The sequence below is a fragment of the Nicotiana tabacum genome, chromosome 21, assembly GCF_000715075.1.
Source record: "Nicotiana tabacum cultivar K326 chromosome 21, ASM71507v2, whole genome shotgun sequence".
Taxonomy (NCBI): Eukaryota; Viridiplantae; Streptophyta; class Magnoliopsida; order Solanales; family Solanaceae; genus Nicotiana; species Nicotiana tabacum.
The window spans coordinates 21,756,073-21,769,613 of NC_134100.1; the positions used below are offsets into that span (position 1 = coordinate 21,756,073).

A 13,541-nucleotide genomic window follows, 5' to 3' on the forward strand; every position below is an offset into this window, starting at 1 on the left:
ATGTGCAGATCCCGGAGCAGCTACATTTGGACCGTAGATTGGGTGGCTGCCTTCAGTCCACGTGGAGATCCGAGGTAGTCCTGCAGGCGTTCGCAGGCCCTGACGTCTCCCTCTATCCCTTTTATTCATGTTTCATTTCCTTCGTTCAGAAACGGTGTATCGTTTATTTGTCATACTTTGTATGTAGTATTCTTAGATCGCCTGTGAAACTGTGACACCAGTTCTGGGTAGTAGAGGCTCAAACAGTTGTATTGGATTCATGTTCAGATAGTTTATTGCTTTTACTTCCGCTTATGTTAAATTCCGTTGTTTAAATGTTATTGCTTCATAATTGTTAAGGAATATAAAATGGGTAAAAAGGTAATTTGTTCAAATAATTGGCTTGCCTAGCTCATATTAGTAGGTGCCATCATGACTCCCGGGGGTGGAAAATCCGGTTCGTAACAATTTCATACATGTAAAATGATGTGCACAATTTATACGATAAAATTGATGATATTAATATTTATACCTTGATTAACATTTGTGTAAATCAAAATATATTCTACATCATATTAGGGAACTATTGATAGCCATAGCTGACATATAAAGTTATTAAAATACTAAACGAAAAATGCTAATTTGATATATATATATATATATATATATATATATATAATTAATGCATAATTTATGTATATAAGAAAAATAAAAGCATATAAAATATTTGATAGGTCCTAAAATAAAAAGAGTATAAAGAAAGTAATTCACGGATGATGATGTCCAAGTATAGTCTTTGTTTTTAAAGAATATCAATTTTTCTAAAAAGATTTCTTTTTTTTTTGTCTACATAGTCAAATGCATTTTTGCTACTTGGCACGTATTCGATATTGACAAATTTATTTCATAATTTTTTCTTGAAAATTAAATCATTTCGCAAGGTCAATTTTTCTTGTTCTATACATGTAGAATGATGTGAACAATTTATACCGATAAAATTGATGACATTCAAAAGGATATCAATATTAAATTATTAATATTTTTACCTTGATTAAATTTTGTCTAAATCAAAATATATATTAAGGAACTATTAATAACCATAATTGATATATAAAGTTATGAAAATACAAAATTAAACGAAAAAACGCTAAATTTGATATATATATATATATATATATATATCAAATTAATACATAATTTATTTCACTACAAAGAAATAAAATGATAAAATATATTTGACTGGTCTTAAAAATAAAAAGAGTAAAAAAACAGTAATTCACGGGTGATAATGTCCAAGTATTGTCTTTGTTTCATTGGAACATCAATTTTTCTAAAAGGATTTCTCTATTTTTTTATTCTTTTTCAATTTATTTCCATGGTCATCATGGATAACTTCTTTCAAGAATACATGCAAGTTGGTAATCGTACTGAAAGCAAACAAATACAACGAAAAAAAATTGACTGATTGACCATCTCTGATGTCCGTATTGTGCCGTTTCATGTGCTTATAATACTTTTTTTCTTCGTTTTTTCCTCTCTTTTCAGCATTATTTTTTTTCTTCAAATTATTTTAGAAAACCAAGAAAATGAGAACAAACTTAGATGTTATTTATGAAGGTTAAAACGGTTCAATGATTATAATGTTGAAGGGATAAAAGCCTAATTTTTGAAGAAGGATTTATGTGCCAATACGGTTATTGGTTTTATGTATATTGGCATTTAAAATAGGACTAAAGGCTTTATGCATCATTGGCATTTAAATAGATATGATTATTTCACTAAATTCAATGGAGATATTTAGTTGCTTATTAAAAGGGGACAACTTTTCTGAAAGGACACTTCAAATTAACTTTTTTTTATAAATATTTATTTCTAACTACAATACTTATGGTATTTACATTTATTTAAAAGGGTATTATGGTAATTTAACTTTCTAGTTAAGAGCTTCCTACTTTTATAATAACTAGTTTCTGGACACGTGCATTGCACGTGTATCTCATGTTAATAAGTGTAAACTTTTTAAAATATATATAAATAATGCCTTATGAAATGCTTAAAGTACTAATATAAGATAATGGACAATTTTTTTTTCCGTATTTCTTCTTGTCTTCGGATCTGATTCTTTTTTTTTTCTTTTTCACGAGCATAACACATTAAAATGTGCTTTTTCGATTAGATCTATATATATACTAATATCTATGGAAGTGAATAAAACCCTTAGCCACGTTATGTTTTGATTGTGATATTTATAAGATTATAATTTATGTCTGAATACAGAAGTAAGAATTTACATCGGAGAAAACGTATAATAAAAAATAAAAACTATCATATATTAATAATGGAAATTAATCTTAGGAGAATACAACTTGAAACATCATAAAAACAAACTAAAAAGTACAAAATAAAATACCTCACATCCTAAACATTAGGTGCATTAATTATTTTTTAGAGAAGCTACGAAGAAGATGAAGATGAAGATGAAGCCTCATTTTCCAACTGCTTCAAGCGATTATTTATATTAAAAATATTTGTGCTTAACCAATCTTCAAACTTTGTTACTTCATCTGCATTAAACTGCTCAATTGACTCCCACCAGTATTCCTGCCCGCTTTCTTTCATTTTGTCAAGTAGAAGAGCATGAGCACTTGTAATTTCTTTTATATTGTCAAACACTTCCCTCTTGTTATTGAGTTGATTCACTTTGTTTCGTGCATTAGCCGCAACTAGACGAGTACTTTCACTTAATTGCGTATTAGGATTAAAGAAACGATCAATAATTGCTTCAGGTGTAGGATGAAAAAATGAAAAAGGCTTACCGGTTGGGGAAAAGAGTACAATTCCAATGTCAACATGGCATAGCTTAACAAGTTCGCTAGCTTTTTTATATAGACCCAAACGACGCTTTGAAAATGTCGCATAGCGGTCATCTTCACTTTCTATCTTTTTCATTGGAATTTTTTGTCGTCCTCTAGTCTTCTTACCCTCCATCGCTAATAAAATTATAAAGAAGTATAATATAAAACTTATTGTTGAATAGTTTTCTTTAAGAAATGACACTTGTGAGAAATAGAATATCATGGCTATTTATATATATCAAGACTTCATCATAATAAATTTCTAACCAAATATTATAAATGAAAGAAATCAAAGAAATCTAAACTTTTAAGTTAACGAAGTAAATATTTTATCATACTAACTAAAATTTAAAAGTTTTGATTAGAAACTAAGTACCAGAATCTTTGAAATTTAACTCAAATAGGAAAATAATTTAATGTGTTTAGAAATTCATCAAAATTTAGGAGTTCTAGGAAGATTTAAAATTTAACTTGAATAGGAATGTTTTAATGAATTAAAATAATAAAAATCAAACTTTCCAAATGCATAACGTTAACCAAATCTGAAAATTTAAGTTTAATTGGAAAAGTTTTAATGTTCTAACTAAAAAAAGTACAACTATAATTAGAACATAACCAAATTAAGAAAAAACGTTTAAACTGCATTACTACAATAAAAATCTGAAATTACTTGAACTAGGTAAATAATTAATTACTCACTAATTTTATCAAGTACTATTTTTGAAAAGCAATATAACTAAGAGGAACACAAGTGCATACGAAATATGTTCTCAAATATACGAAGAACACTACAAATAGAACTATGATAAATTGTACACGTGATACTATAGAAAGTACAATTATTGGAAGCAACTCGAGATACCGAAATACCCTTGGTCGTCCAAAGACCCTTCACTTATATATTGTTAAATAATCCACATAAAATTAAGAAAATAGTTCCATTACGTGTCATCATATCGTGTACATATGACTAGTATAATGGCTCAACTTTAAGTTCAAGCGTCAATCTTAGAGGCGGAACCAGGATTTGAAGGTCATGGGTTCGAAGTTTCAATTTTTTTAAGTTATTGAGTTCTTAATTAATATTTAGTACATATTCAATAAATTTCATAAGACAAGTACAGGGTTTGGATCAAAACTACTGAGTTCGATCGAACCCGTAGCTGATGAGCTCGCTTCGACCCTGATCAAACTATCAATAATTTCCTGTGAATCTGAATCAATGATCTTAGCTAAGATCAAATAAAATGACTTAATTACATGGTGATTTAAAAATTGATAACGATAAGTCAAATTATTAAGCGAAAAAATCTAACCAAACCATAGGAGAAACAACCCAAGATAAAATATGCCAATAGCAGGTGTTGCGACCAAAACACTCACGCAAGTGCACGTGATCGTCAAGTAATAGAGTAGTGAGTAGAGTATCGTTCCCACGAAGACTTATGATTAACTGTTGACTGATTCAAACCCAATTTCTTTATCTACCTAAGAGATTGTTCATTAAAGAGAGATGTAATTGTTTTACTACTTAAACTATAAAGAATTAATCTAACTAACACAAGTACCCAAACGAATAACAATTACGAGTAACAAACAGTAGGAGAAGATATTCCAGGGTCACGGGCATAGTCAACAATCGTGTTGTGTTCTTGGCTCAAAATGACTAATCAATTTATTTGGGTTATTGATTGACAGGGTTGATATTACTCATAAGAATCTGTCGAGTTCTTACTCGCCTATTCAAGTCAACTCAACGCCTATATGTCTATGGTATTAAAATTAACAAGAACGCATTTACAATTCCTGTATTTCAACCAAGCAAGACAATCAGGTATATGTCTATCCCAATTGCAAATCCGTTCCCCGAGGCCCGGGTTCAAGAACTTGCTCTATTTAATTCTATATGTAATCTAAAGTTCCCACTTTCGAGTTCAACTAAAGATTCGTAGATAGTATTTCACTGTTAGCTACTCAGCAAAATAATTAAACGCAGAATTAAATAAACAACCCAATATGATAAACCAACTTTGTAGAATTAAACTTCAAACAACAACATTCATGTTTCACCCATGACCCCAGAACAATGGGTTTTAGCCACTCATACTAGTGTTCATCATAAATAAGTTCAATTTCATCACAAAACAGCAAAAACAAGAGAAGAAAAGAAGAACTTGATGGTCAAAACTCCTCCTTGCCTCTCTATTTCCTCCACTAAACTATGAAAAACTTCCTCTCTTTAACCTTGGGCGAGCTAGACTTTATATAGGTTAAACGGGTTTCCCTCCAGATTTCCAATTTTACCCCTAAATAACGTTTTTCCGAACCGGACACACGCGAGCTCGCGCATAACTTCGCGCGTTTCTCCGCGCATGATTCTGCCTTGGCCTTTCTTACGCGCGAACTACTGCGCGACATCGCGCATTTCTTCGCGCACCTGGAGCTTGATTTCGTCCATTTTTTCGTCTCGTCCTTACGCGCACTCGACTCCGATGGGTTGTTCTTGCTCATAAATCATTCCAATATCCTCTTGAAAGCATCATATAGGCTCTTCATCCTGCAATGTATACATATCACAATTAGAGCCTATTTTTCATCAATTAACCATAATATGTCATTGGAATATAATCAAGCGAAAGCATAAACAATAGCTAAATTACCTAGATTTCGCCTATTATCAGCAGGTCATATAAAATACATTCGGATAACCTTAAGGTTCTTTTTAAACTTTTAAGGGAGGGTAATAATGATTAATGAGATTAGTTATATAAGTTCTCTATGTGAATTTCATTTCTTGTTTGCTTTAATCATATAGTATCCGGAACTCACTAACACGATTAATTTAAATGTACGTGTCATAATCCTGAATTTTCAACATGGGACCGTGATAACGCCTAACATCTACTTGCTAGGCAAGCCGACAATGTTAAACTAATTATTCAATTTTTAAAAATTAACATAGAGTAATGATATTTAACGATAAATAAACTCAGAATTTAACACAGTGTTAATAGAAGTAAGGTGATGCTAACTACTCCCAGAAATCCAAAGTCACATGTACATAAGAAACTAGAGTACTACATAAATGGTCTGAAACAAAGCACAACTGTCTAAGACTAGATAAACAGTAAAATGGGGAAAAAAGGGGACTTCAGGACTACGGATGCCGTGCAGCCATACCTCAAGTCTCTAAATGTGACTGAATTCGAGTAGAAAACTACTATACGCCGCTGGGATCAACACCAGTATCTACACAAGAAGTGCAGAAGTGTAGCGTGAGTACTACCGACCCAATATACTCCGTAAGTGTCGAGCTTAACCTCGATGAAGTAGTGACGAGGCTATGACAAGACACCAACTTGAAACCTGTACCGTATATACGTAGAGCAACAAAATAATAGGTAGGGCAATTAAAACATTAATTGGGAGGGCACATGTGTAATGACCCGACCGGTCATTTTGAGTATTTTAGTGTCGATCCCCTAATTTATGCTCCCTCTATGTTATATTGTGGTTATGTAACTTGCCGGGATGTTTGATTTTTGTTCAGAGTAAGTTTCAGAGTGAAATGGGACACATAGTCCCTAAGTTGGAGGTTTAAGTCGTAGGAGTTGACCGTAGTTTGAGTAGTATGAAGATGACTCCAGAATGGAGTTTTAACGGTTCTAATAGCTCCGTAGGATGATTTTGCTCTTAGGAGCATGTCTAGATGTTAGTTTGAGTAGTATGAAGATGACTCCAGAATGGAGTTTTAACGGTTCTAATAGCTCCGTAGGATGATTTTGCTCTTAGGAGCATGTCTAGATGTTGATTTGGATGTCCGTAGGTCGTTTCGTCATGAATTGGCAAATGTGGAAAATGGAAAATTTTGGAAAGTTTGACCGGGAGTTGTCTTTATTGATATCGGGGACGGATTCCGATTCCGGAAGTTGAAACATGTGCGTAATTTAGTGCCCGTGCCCCAATTGCAGCCCGTCATTATAGGGGCTATGTGAGCTGCCTTGTTCATTCGGCACTTCCAGCCTCCAGCGGTATTCCGGCCACTCCTAGGCCCCAGGTTCCCCATTATGCACCGCCATTGTCTAGTGCACCTCCTGTATTGGGTGCTTTCAGCGATCAATCCAGCCGATCAGGCCTGAGCCAGTCACAGCAGCCACGTCCTCTGAGAGCTTGTTTTGAGTATTGTGACACTCGTCATATAGTGAGGGATTGCCCCAGACTCAAGAGAGGTGCACCTCCACAAACTACTCAGGCTCCGCGTATTTTGTCGGGTCTACATGCCATGGTTACCGCACCAGCTAAAGGTGGAGGTCGGGCAGGTATAGGTCACCCTAGAGAGGAAGGTCACGGCAGATATTATGCTCTTCCTGCTAGGATGGAGGTAGTTGCATCCGACTCAGTTATCACATGTATTGTTTCAGTTTGTCATAGAGATGCATTGGTCTTATTTGATCCAGGCTCCACTTATTCCTACGTATCATTTTACTTTGCTCCATGTTTGGGTGTATCCCGTGAGTCCTTGAGTTCTCCGGTCTATGTGTCCACACTTGTACGAGATTCCCTTGTTGTTGACCGTGTGTATTAGTCGTGTTTAGTTGTTTTTAGTGGTTTTGAGACTAGAGCCGATCTATTGTTGCTCAGTATGGTAGATTCTGATGTTATTTTAGGCATGAACTAGTTGTCTCCCTATCATGCTATTCTTGACTGTCACTCCAAGACTATGACACTGACCATGCCAAGTTTGCCACGGTTAGAGTGAATAGGTACTTTGGATTATTTTCCTAGCAGGGTTATCTTATTTCTAAAGGCTCAGCAGATGGTTGAGAAGGCGTGTGATGCGTATCTAGCATATGTGGGAGATATCACTATTGATACTCCTACCATTGGGTTAGTACCGATAGTGAGGGATTATCCAGATGTATCCCCGGCGGATCTTCTGGGCATGCCACTCAAAGGGATATCAATTTTGGTATTGATTTTTTACCAGGAACTCAGCCCATTTCTATTCCACTATATCGTATCGCCTTACCAGAGTTGAAGTAGTTAAAGGAGCAGTTGCGGGAGTTGCTTATAAGGGTTTCATCCGGGCCAGTGTATTACCTTGGGGGTGCTCCGATCTTGTTTATAAAGAACAGGGATTGTTCTATGCGCATGTGCATTGATTATCACCAGTTGAACAAGGTTATAGTGAAGAACAGGTATCTATTACCACGTATTAATGACCTATTTGACCAGCTACAGGGTACCAGAGTGTTCTCCAAGATTGACTTACGTTTAGGCTATCATCAATTGAAGATTCGGGAGCCAGACATCCCGAAGACTACCTTCAGGACTCGATATGATCATTACGAGTTCCTTGTGATGTCGTTTGGGAGCCCAGCTCTCCAACAACATTCATTCACTTGATGAACAATGTATTCCATCCCTATCTTGACTCATTTGTCATTATGTTTATTGACGACATCCTGTTGTACTCCTGGAGTCGGGAGGATCATGAGCAACACTTGAGGACCGTGCTTTAGACTTTAAGAGAAAAGAGGTTATATGCAAATCAAAGTGTGAATTCTGGCTTGATTCGGTGGAACTTTTGGGTCATGTAGTGTCGAATGAGGGGATCAAAGTAGATCTGAAGAAGATTGAAACAGTGCAGAGTTGGCCCAAGTCGTCTTCAGCTACTGAGATCCGGAGTTTTCTTTATTTGATAGGGTATTACCGTCGATTCGTAGAGGGTTTCTCATCTATTGTGCACTTATGACCATATTGACCTAGAAAGGTGCTCCGTTCATGTGGACTAAGGAATATGAGGAGAGCTTTCAAAAGCTTAATACAACCTTGACTACAACCCCTATGTTGGTGTTGACTTTGGGTTCGGGGTCTTATACTGTGTACTGTGATGCATCACGTATCTCGGTGTAGTGTTAATGTAGGACGGAATGGTGATTTCTTATGCGTCTAGATAGCTGAAGGTGCATGAGAAGAACTATACTATCCACGACCTCGAGTTAGCAGCTATTGTTCATGCCTTGAAGATCTGGCGTCACTATTTGTATGGTTTCCCTTGTGAGGTGTACATCGACCACCAGAGACTACATCATCTGTTCAAACAAAAGGATCTTAACTTACGGCAACAGTACTGGTTAGAGTTTCTTAAGGACTATGATATCACCATTCTATACCATCTCGGAAAGGCCAATATGGTGGCCGATGCCTTGAGTCGCAAGGTGGAGAGCTGGGCAGTTTAGCATATCTACCAGTAGCAGAGAGACCATTAGCCTTGGATGTTCGGGCCTTGGCCAACTAGTTTGTTAGATTGGATGTTTTGGAGTCGAGCCGAGTTTTAGCTTGTGTGGTTTCTCGGTCTTCTCTTTATGATCACATTAAAGAGCGTCAATACTATTGGTGGAGGCAGATGAAGAAGGACATAGTGGAATATACAGCTCGATGCCTAAACTGTCAGCAGGTCAAGTATGGTCATCAACGGCCTAGTGTATTGCTTCAGAGATTAGAGATTCCAGAGTGGATATGGAAGCGGATCACTATAGGTTGTTGGGCTCCTACAGAATCGGAGGAAGTTCGATGCAATATGGGTAATTGTGGATGTATTGACCAAGTTAGCTCATATCATTCCAGTAGTGACTACTTATTCTTCAGAGTAGCTGGCTCAAGTCTATATTCGCGAGATTGTCAGGATTCATGGCATGCCGATATCTATCATCTCTGACCAGGGTACGCAATTTACATCACGATTCTAGAGGGCTGTACAACATGAGTTTGGCTCGCGGGCGGAGTTAAGTACAACATTACACCTTAAGATAGATGAACAGTCCGAGTGCACTATTCAAATATTCGAGGACATGCTTCGTGCATGTGTGATGGAGTTTGGGGGTTCTTGGGATCAGTTCTTGCTGCTTTTGGAGTTTGCCTACAACAACAGCTACCAGTCGAGCATTCAGATGGCTCCGTATGAGTTTTTTGTGGTAGGCGGTGCTGGTCTCTGGTGGGTTGGTTCAAGCCGGGTGAGGCTAGGCTATTGGGTAAATTCATCCAAGATCAACTTCGTACAACCCAATCCAGACAGAAGAGTTATGGGGATCGGAAGGTTCCCGATGTTGCGTTCATGGTTGGGGAGCGGATCTTGCTCTGAGTTTCGCCAATTGAAGGGTGTTATGAGCTTCGGGAAGAAGGCCAAGTTGAGCCCTAAGTATATCAGACCTTTTGAGATTCTTGATAGGGTTGGAAAGGTAGCATACATGCTTGCACTACCACTTAGTCTAGTTGCAGTTCATCCAATGTTCCATGTTTCTATGCTCCGGAAGTATCACAGTGATCCGTCTCATGTGTTCGATTTCAGCTCGGTCCAGTTGGACAAGGATTTGTCTCATGTTTAGTAGTCGGTGACCATTTTGGACAGGCAGGTTCAAAAGTTGAGGTTAAAGAACATTGCTTCAGTGAAGGTTTAGTGGAGGAGTCAGCCAGTCGAGGAGGTGACTTGGGAGGCCAATCATGATATGTGTATCCGTTATCCGCATCTTATCACCACTTCAGGTATGTCTCTATACTCGTTTGAGGATGAATGTTTATTTTAAGAGGGGAAGGACGTAACGACCCGACTGGTCGTTTTGAGTATTCTAGCCCCGATCCCCTAATTTATGCTCCCTCTATGTTATATTGTGGTTATGTAACTTGCCGGGATGTTTGGTTTCAGTTTCGGGTGATTTTCGGAGTGAAATGGGACACATAGTCCCTAAGTTGGAGGTTTAAGTCGTAGGAGCTGACCGTAGTTTGACTTGTGTGAAGATGACTCCAAAATGGAGTTTTGACGGTTGCATAGCTCCGTAGGGTGATTTTGGTCTTAGGAGTGTGTCCGGATGTTGATTTGAAGGTCCATAGGTTGTTTCGGCGTGATTGGCGAATGTTGAAAAATGGAAGATTTTGAAAAGTTTAACTGGGAGTTGACTTTATTGATATCGGGGTCAAATTCTGACTCCAGAAGTTGGAACAGGTGCGTAATGTCATTTATGAATTGTGTGAAAAATTTGAAGTCAATCCGAGTTGTTTTGGTAGGAATCAACATTACTTTTGGAATTCGGAAGTTCATAAGTTCTTAGGTTTGAATCGATGTGAGAATTGTGATTCTAGCGTTGTTTGATGTGATTTGGCACTTTGAGCATGTTCGTATGATGTTTTAGGATTTGTTGGTATGTTTGGTTGAGTTACCGAGGGTCCTCGGGTGTGATTCAGACCATTTTCGGTGAATTTTAGATTATTTGGGAATAGCAGAAGTTGCTGGATTTTCTCAGGCTTGGTTTCCTTCAATGCGATCGCGAGGCTTTGGTCCGCGATCGCGAAGGGATTTTGTGGGCTATTGGTTTTTACTCTTCACCTTCGCAGAGAGAGGGTTGTTATCATGGAAGTGGTGAAGCGTGTGCTTCATGAACACGTATGGAGGATCGCATTCGCATACAAGGAAGTGAGGCAGCAGGGTCGCGCGAAGTTGTTCTTCGCGATCGCGTGGGCGAGTCTGCGATCGCATAAGCCTGTGTATCATTTATCCGCATTCGCGTGTAGTCAACAACATTTGCGAATTCCATTTTGGGGACAACCTTGTTTTCCTCTTTGCTATCACGAATGGATTTCCGTGATCGCAATGTGTAAATAACTGGGCAGCAGAACTTAAGTTTGAAATCGAGGGTTTATTTGATATCTCACATTTTAGGACTTAGAGAGCTCGGTTTGAGGCGAAATGTCGAGGGAATATTAGAGAGATCATTAGGGAAAGGATTCTTAACTCGATTTTGGTTAAATTTCTCTATCATTATTTTTATCATGTAATTAAGGATCGGAGTTGGAAAAATTGGGGAAAAGTGATCAGACTTCTTAGGCTAAATTTTTGAGTTTTGAAAGGCAAAATGAGGTCGGATTTGAATAATTCTTGTATGATTGGACTCGATATCAAATAGGTGTTTAAATTTTTTTTAATTTTGGTCGGGCTCCGAGGCGAGGGCTCGGAGTGACTTTTTGGGGCGATTTTTTAATTCTTTGCAAAGATCGTAATTTTATTATTTAAATTAGTTTCCTATAGTTATATTTATAGTATTAAATTGTTTTGGTTAGATTCAAGTCGTTCGGAGTTAGAAAATCGAGGGAAAAGCCTTCTAGTTGATTGATTTAGCTTGGTTTGAGGTATGTGACTTGTCTAACCTTGCGTGAGAGAAATTTTCCTTAGGATTTGGTATTGTTGTGATAATTGTGATATGTGAAAGCCGTTGACGCAAGGTGACGAGTGCATACACAAGCTAAATGAGAAATTTTTGTTTTTAGCTATATAGTTTCCTTTCATGCTTTAATTGAGTTACTTCAACATGTCGTAGTCATCATATTTAGTCTAATTTCACATGACTACTTGTGTACCTCTTATTTGCAAAATGTCCTACATATTTAGTTGAATTACTTGCTTTCTTTTATTCCGTATTCTTTATTTAACTGTTGAATCCTTACTTGAAATTGCTATTCTTGAAATATCTTACCGTTGAATTTGGTATTGAGTTGCAAAGGCCGTGGTTCCTATTGAGGCAAAGGGTAAGTTGTGAAACATCATTTTATTGAGTTACTCTCCGATTATTATTGTTGAGACTTTGTATACATTGTGGTTGATCCGTGGGCTCCTTGTTGTGAAATTCCGTTATTGTTTGGATTTTTTTGGCAAGTTGTGATGTTGGGCACTTGATGTGCGAATTGTGATATGTTGCGATATTGATACGCACGCGGTGGTATAAGGTCTGGGTGTTGAAACACATGCATTGAGATAAGGTGGGATTGATACGCATGGCTACTAGGGGAACTACTAGAAGCCATGAAGTGTGATAAGGTGGGCTAAAACGCGGGGTGCTATTTCGGGAAAAATAATTTTTAAAATTAAATGTAAAGGCTCCCGCGGTGATTTAAAGAACGATTGTGAGTTACTTTTATGATTTGGGACTACGAGGCGGTACCTCGGTAGTGTCCCTTGTTGATCTTTCTCTATTTGTGGTATTTGCCTTGGTTGTTTGTTTCCTTAACATGTAAATCCTTATTTCTTCCATATTGTATTAACTGTCTTGATTCCGTGTTATTATCTTTCCGTAAATTTCTTATTGTTTCATTTCCATTTCCATTATTATTATATCATTATATTTTTTTGTCTTGTTTCATATAATCTCTAATAGAGCCTTGACCTGACCTTGTCACTACTCTACCGAGGTTAGGTTTGGCACTTATTGGGTACCACTGTGGTGTACTCATACTACGTTTCTGCACATCTTTTGTGCAGATCCAGGTACTTCCTATCAGTCCTAGCATTAGTGAGCTGAGGTTGCTTTGGAAACTTCAAGGTACACCTGCCCGCGTCCGCAGGCCTCGGAGTCCCCTTCTATCCCGTTTTCCTTATTTCATTACACTATCTTAGATAGTGATGTACAAGATTGTTCAGTACTGTTACTAGAGCTGTGACTTATACTTCACTAGGTTTTGCGAGTTGTACATATTAAGTTACATATTTTATTTATGTAGTTACTGAAGTTTTTAGATTTTAAGTTTTTATTGCAATTATTTCGCATGTTGTTAGGCTTACCTAGTCTTAGAGACTAGGTGCCGTCACGACATCCTATGGAGGGAACTTGGGGTCGTGAAAACATGTGAAAGGGGAAATATCATAAGAATGACAAGTAC

The 13,541-nt window shown here is 37.1% G+C and overlaps 1 protein-coding gene across 1 annotated transcript; it reads right to left on the reverse strand.

Moving 5' to 3' along the window:
• Positions 1-1,309: 1,309 nt before the first annotated feature.
• LOC107791657 (agamous-like MADS-box protein AGL29) lies at positions 1,310-2,967 on the reverse strand. Its single transcript, XM_075241738.1, has 2 exons — positions 2,519-2,967; positions 1,310-1,406 (listed from the first exon to the last, which is right to left on the reverse strand). The coding sequence occupies exons 1-2, from the start codon at positions 2,965-2,967 to the stop codon at positions 1,310-1,312; spliced, it is 546 nt and encodes a 181-aa protein (XP_075097839.1).
• Positions 2,968-13,541: the final 10,574 nt, after the last annotated feature.

Excerpts from the sequence above, each read along its gene's own strand:
- LOC107791657 (XM_075241738.1), bottom strand. The coding sequence starts at position 2,967 with ATGGAGGGTAAGAAGACTAGAGGACGACAAAAAATTCCAATGAAAAAG. Across the intron at positions 1,407-2,518 it reads GTAACAAAGTTTGAAGATTG|TACGATTACCAACTTGCATG; the intron begins GTTAAGCACAAA and ends GTTTGCTTTCAG.